Below are 7,080 nucleotides of genomic sequence, written 5' to 3'. Positions count from 1 at the left end.
TGCAGTGATGTTAAGGTGATATGCTGCAGGACTACCACCTTGGATATTCTCAGATACATCAGCTGCCTTCTTGATGTGATCTGCTGAACAGCAAGCTGGACTGCCTTGATAACAAGATGGTTGCATAGCCCATTCATCCACTGGCCAAGTTCACAGAGTTTTTGCACAGTGTAAAACTTCAATAAATGCTACTGGAGAACTGGTTATTTTCTTGGCAGAAAGTCTTCAAAGCACAGCCACTGTTTATTGCACAATCACTGGTGGGTTTGTTAGAGGCTTGGCTGAAAAAGCTCATGATGTTGCAGCCTGAGGAGCTTTCATAACAGTGTCCTACTCTATCTAAGGTTGCTGCATCATTGTAGAAAGGGCTGTGTTATGATCGGGAAGCAAGTATAAATTTTATGAGGCCAAGTGTTTTTTTACCTTACAAAACATTGCTGCTGAAAAAATGTGATATATATATATATATATATATATATATATATATATATATATATATATATATATATATATATATATAATATGGGAGGGATTCATATTGATAACATCAGTAAAGCATCAGTAAAGCACCACCAAGGAAAGCTGACATATCCAGAGAAAGTTTAAGCATGTTGGTCAATGTGTAAAGCTTTCTAAAAAGAGTTCTCTTTAACTTCTCAAATTTGCTTTAGTGCCACCATTTAAAAGAATGGAATGCTAAAATATAAGTATTTTGCCAAATTATATAAAAATATATAATATATTTCTAAAGCCACCATAGATATATTTACATTGTAGACAAAACACCCACACCATTTATTATGCACTATGGGGTGTGGACAAGCAAGCTCACCCACTGAATCTTTGGTAATGAACAAGATTTTATTTGCATTGTTTTTTGTTTGTTTGCTTGTTTTTTCAAGGGACATTGCCAAATTGGTATTAATCTCAGCAAAAGGCTTGACCTTGGAGTCTTACACTACATACTGTCAAACATATTTGATTTGCCATTTAGAAACATTCATTTATTTTTACCATTTGGAGTAAAAACTATTTAGAAAGTCTTTATCTGTTGCAAATGTGCTGTGTAATGTACAACAGCAGAAAGTCTCCTATTTATTGTGCAAGCAGTAGGTATGGTAATGGTGCAAGCAGTAGGTACATAACTACTTAGTACTGTATTATGACAGTAGAGATGGTTTAAACCTTATTCTAAACACAGATACTAGAAGAGAACAGTCATCCTTTGCTATCACTTTTGCATGCCATTTAAAGTCAGATAACAATATAGTATATATATTTATATAATAATATATATTTAGTCAGTTAAAATTTTTCAAAAGTTTCCCAGTTTTTCTTGTGTCATCCCAAGCTGTATCATTCTTTAGTTTTTCTGTTTACTTTTCCTTTGGCACTGTATCTATATAAATTGGCAAATATTTGAATTATTCATACGTGATTGGTTTTAGATCCAAACACTGTACTTCTAAAAACCGAGATTATTAAGTAATTATTATTTACATTTTAATCTATTATTATAATTTTTTACCAATGTACACAGCATTTTTTTTTTACAATTTTGCAGTGTTTTTATATATAACAAGAACATATTGCTATTATATAATATACAACATATATACATTATATATATTTTTTTACAAAAGCTAAAAATTATACATAATATAAGTATTTGGGCACATTATAGAAAGTAAATGTTATTCATAAAAATACATTTATTAATGCAGAGTCTGTTTGGAATATTTGCAAAGTTATAATTACTTTAATGCACCTTCTAAACCATGGGTAAAACAGAGCATAAATAACGGGATTAATGGTGGTATTAAGGAATGTAAAAAATATGAGCTCATGAAGAGTTGTTGCTTGTATTTCAATTAGATCACCTAATAAACTATAAATAAAATATGGAAGTAAACATACCAAAAACACAGACACTAAAATACCAAGCACTTTAGCTGCTTTTCTCTCAGATTCCATTGAGTCTGAGGTGATTTTCTGTGTTTTGGGTCTTGTATGATTTTTAAGCTTTCTGATCGCAGTGGCATGTTTTTTAGCAATAATGAAAACTCGTGTATACAATATGATTATGACAGAAAGTGGAAATATAAATGCTATTACAAGATCAACTACAGCCCAAAACTCATTTGAAAGGAGAAAACACTCTCCAGGACACATTCCAGAAAATCTAAATATTTCATTAAAATAATAAAAGGCTACCATATACACCATACACATACACCAGTTAGAATAAACCACAATGCACATGTTTCTTACAGACATTGCATTCATGTAGAGGAAAGGGTTTGAGAGAGCCAAAAAGCGATCCACGGCTACCAGGGCAATGTTGTAAACAGAGAAGATTCCAAGGAACCGGCTAATTAAAAAAAAAACAATGCAGAAATCTTCTCCCAAAATCCAGCATGACTCAATCAACCAGCTTAACATTGGTGGCATTACAAAAGCACCACCCAGGAAATCTGACACAGCCAGAGAGAGCACAAGCATGTTAGTCGGTGTGTGAAGCTGCTTGAAATGAAAAACAGAGATGATGACGAGCAGATTACCACACACTGTTAGCAGAACCACAGCAGCTGAACACACATACAGTAAGATATAAACTGCAGGAGATACAGATCTCTCTGGACAGGAGAAATGCTCACAGCGATCAGACTGGTTAAACTCTGTCAGGTTCATGAATACAGTGTTCCTCTAATGTATACACAAGTAAATGCCTCATATGTTAGTCTTCATGGCTTAACAGCTCAGGTTCTATTATAGTTTAAAAACTGACCACACCTTCCAGGTATGAATGACAGCATTATACATGTAGCCCACACCTTTTTCGGGACAAAAACTTAGTTGTTACCGTCAGGAGGAGTCTGGTGCTTTGATCAGTTTTGGTTGGTTTTAATTAGTATTTTTATATCTTTTAATTTCTGACATTCCATGAATATGAAGTTCACTACATGTCAAAATGTGAAAATCATAAATTCAAATCACTGGCAGATGTTATTAACATTACATCATATCAGAAGAACTGGACTGAGAAACTAAGCAGTTAAAGCCACCCCATAGTATGAGTTACAAATTAATATGGTTGGAAACTGGTGAACTTGCATAAAAACATTTTACCTGTACTTTAAGTGGAGTAAAGTGAGAGGCTAGATCTGCAACAATCCTTCATAAAGCCAGAGATTGAATGATAAACGTATTGTAAAGGGAAATCACATTTTGGAAATGATATTTTATTCATGTGAAAATGTTTCATATAAACTGTGCTTGCTTGTTGGATGTAGAAGGACAATGTTTAGGTGACCAAAATAAGACAGAATGCAAACTGAGTGTAACTACCTGTGCCATGACAAGATGAAGATATCTGCTCTGAGGCAGATTAGGAAAATCAGCTGGTTTTATTGTAAGAGAGAAGACAATGTATGGGGCATAGACCATAGTGTGTGCATAAATGTAACAGCAGAGAAAAAGAGAGTATCAGATTGGTCCCTCTGCAGAAATATTAATACAATTTTGTTGTCTTGCTTTTGACCAGTGATTGAATTTCTGAGGTTGTCTTAATGCACCACACAGTACACCAAAGTATTAAATACCATGGATTTTTTTATAAGAAATTTTAAGAATTAAAAGAATTTTAAAGAATTTTAATGTGTGAAAAGAAAAATAGGCAATATTAAATTCACAAATGCGATGGCACTACATGTGACTGCCTCAATACTACTAAGTTACTTAGTTACTGAAATATTTACATTTGAGAAGAGGTTCCAACACATAAGATAACACTAATAACATAAGAACTTATTTTGTACTTTTACTACTCCATTCATGTTTTAAGTTGACATTCTTGTAAAAAAAGAAAATAAATCCCTCACCTCTGGTCACACTGTAAGACAGTGGACATGTTTTACGAACACAGTAGTTTTTGGATTCAAGGCAAACAAGGTTTTTCTTTTTAAAGTTTACTAAAATTTGACTCCTCTAAACTGCTTTTAAAAAGCTGTTTGAGATTTTTAGGCCTTATGTTTTATAGACACATGACTGACTGGTTATTACTGATAATGGTGAGAGCTGGTAAAAAATAAATAAATAAATGAATAAAAAATATATATATATGGTGTAATAATTATAATGTTAATATTTATGTGGGCTTTTAAAAGGTTTTGAAATTACCTCTGTTTATAAGCTCTGTTTATTTTACTTGACATAGAATTAGATATTTACAGTCTGGCCCTTGGAGACAAATTCTTAATACACAATTCCACAAAAAAATGAAAATGACAATGACCTTGCACATGGTCTAGCTGTCGACCTGTCTACCCTTTTTTTGTCAAACTGTTGCTTTGTCTCAGGATCATACCCGATGATTGCCTAGACTGTTCCATATGAGTTGGATTTAATAAAATTTTATTTGTATAGCACTTTTACCAATTGACAGTCGCAAAGCAGATTCAAACAATATATATATAAGTTTGTATGAAATGTAAATGTGTATGAATCAAGATGATAAGATTATCCCTGATGTGCAAGCCGAGGATGACGGTGACTGTGGCAAGAAAAACTCCGTAAATTGGTAATAGGAAGAAACCTTGAGAGGAACCGGACACAACACGTGTGTAGAGCAGGCATTGATCTGCAGTCATACTATGTGAGGCTGGACGTTCAGTATAACAGAAGATGGGTTTAAGGTAAACTGGGGTCCAGTTCATTATTGGAGGCTCAGGTAGACCATAGGAAACTCCAGGCCTGAACTGGAGTGACTGCAATCACAAGTGTTTAGAGAACAGCTGTCAGCATCAGGCGAGGTCAGGCTGACATTTGGGGCGGTTGAGCTTGTTAAAGATCTTTCTGGACTCGCATCAACATTCAGTTATGTTCTTCTGTTCTTGAAGTGTGTGTACCACTAAAAACACCTCAAACACCAGTTTCATTAAGTGTTCTTATTAGTATTTGAATGACATCTATGAAATTAAAACATGCATTAAGTAAAATATTTAAAAATGATTGCTACATGTTGTTAGTGTTTTGGCTGTTCATTCTTTTTTCAGCTCTAGAGTTGCCAAACCCACTGTATGACCTTTGCTTCATGTTTGTGGCCAATTAACGTGGTAGCTTTTGTAAAACAGATTTATTTACCAAGAAAGGCCAAATTCTACACTGGTGTACATGATGTACAAATTCTCAGATGTACAGTAGACTGCTGACTCATCTTATTCAGCATAGACATGTTTGAGACTTAAGGAAAAAAGGATGTAAAAGTGTATATATATATATATAATATATATATATTGTGAGTTTTTTTTTTTTTCAAGATTTATTAAAAAGTTCCTTCTATGAGTTCTCTCACAGCGCCCATACTCTGTCGCCCTATTGTGGCTTGTGTTTATACTACAACACACAGAGACTAATTAGTGGCATTCACCACACAGGTACATGCACAGGTGTGGTTGACTTTCTTTTCACCTGCCTCTCTCTACAGACCATGCCCCAACTGAACCACACACACAAACACACACACACACACACACACACACGCACGCACAACATGGCTTATATTACAGTTTTATTTAAACTTCTTTTAATCCTTCTATTTATTTTGTAATTTGTGAATCCTTATTTAAAATAGAAATAAAATGTTAAGCAAAAACAAGAATATACTTTTGATAATACTTAGAATAATGTTTTATATTCATTTAAACATGTCTTGCAGCATGAAAAGACACCACAATGGGTCATGTTTGTTATCAGAGAGAATTCCCAAGAGGCCAGTTATCGGTTCTCACATTTAATGATGAAAATTCTCTCACCGGTATTCGACTAATCAAGAGTGTTAAAGACAACCTAATGACTTCACACACCCGTCTATTTCTGGTCATTTTAAAATCTGAGACTAAGTCTGTGTACAATAACATCTTGTTTTGTACATCTTGTTTATACTTTATTTTCCCCTAATGATTAATTTAGCTTATTGTTGCATTTGCGTCACATTGTTGACTTATAATGTGTGAGTAATCTTACTTTATATTTTAAAAAGTTCATAGACATTTATGCACTAAGTTTTTTTCCCCTTAGTTGTTAGAGTAGACACTGCTGTTTCTACTATAACCACACGAGGTCAGTATGGCCAAATTTACAAATACAGATGAATAACGTAAAAGTGGAACACACACACACACTCACACACACACACACACACATGCACACACACACACACACACACACACATACACAGATATATGATGATTTTTTTACAAACATTTTTGTTTATAACAAAACATGACAAATATGTACAAATATTTACATAAGAATTAGCACTAATACAGATTAGTTATATTATTCATGAAACTTTCCCAGTTTCTGTCTTTTCAGTCTGATGACACACACAATGCAGACGTTGCTGTGACAATATACACCACCAAACTGCAAATATTTGTTTATTCTGTAAGTAAAAGATTAATAAATACATTCTTAAGTATTTGTAATATAATGCACTTTCTAAACCATGCGTGTTAAAAACAATAATAATAATAACATAATATCAGCCTATAAAGGGTTGCTGTAGTTAAAAAAAACTTAGGGATGACATGGCATGGCCATGGTGTAAAACCCAGATAAATTCAATTATAATTTGTCAATAAATATATGCACACACTGATTTATCTGCACATACTTAATAGTAATAGAGTTCATGACTCTCTATTCCAAATAAAATTTTAATAGCAAACATGCAAAAGCTCTGCCTGCCCTAAGCTTCACTGACAAAGCTTTTTTTTCTTCTTTTTTAAAGTAAAGTATGATAACATTCATAAGGAAGAATTTTTTAGGGGTAATATTTTGAGTAAGTTTTGATATAAAAGGTTTGATATAAAATATTGCCAGAATAAGAAATTTATTGTCGCTAAACGACGCAGAAAAACTAGTTCATGCTTTTATCACCTCTAGGTTGGACTATTGTAATGCCTTACTGTCTGGTTGTTCAGCTAGATGCATAAATAAGCTTCAGCTAGTCCAGAATGCAGCAGCGAGAGTCCTCACTAGAACCAGAAGATATGAGCACATCACTCCTATCTTATC

General features: G+C 33.5%; 1 protein-coding gene across 1 annotated transcript; it reads right to left on the bottom strand.

Moving 5' to 3' along the window:
- Positions 1-1,698: 1,698 nt before the first annotated feature.
- Positions 1,699-2,691, bottom strand: LOC128541541 (trace amine-associated receptor 13c-like). Its single transcript, XM_053512014.1, has one exon. It carries the CDS (start codon positions 2,689-2,691, stop codon positions 1,699-1,701), a length of 993 nt encoding a protein of 330 aa, XP_053367989.1.
- Positions 2,692-7,080: the final 4,389 nt, after the last annotated feature.

Source organism: Clarias gariepinus, chromosome 2 (assembly GCF_024256425.1).
Source record: "Clarias gariepinus isolate MV-2021 ecotype Netherlands chromosome 2, CGAR_prim_01v2, whole genome shotgun sequence".
Lineage (NCBI taxonomy): Eukaryota > Metazoa > Chordata > Actinopteri > Siluriformes > Clariidae > Clarias > Clarias gariepinus.
This window is presented reverse-complemented; position numbering and strand designations above follow the sequence as displayed.

What these genes read in the sequence shown, in the direction of transcription:
- LOC128541541 (XM_053512014.1), bottom strand. Translation starts at nt 2,691, where the DNA reads ATGAACCTGACAGAGTTTAACCAGTCTGATCGCTGTGAGCATTTCTCC.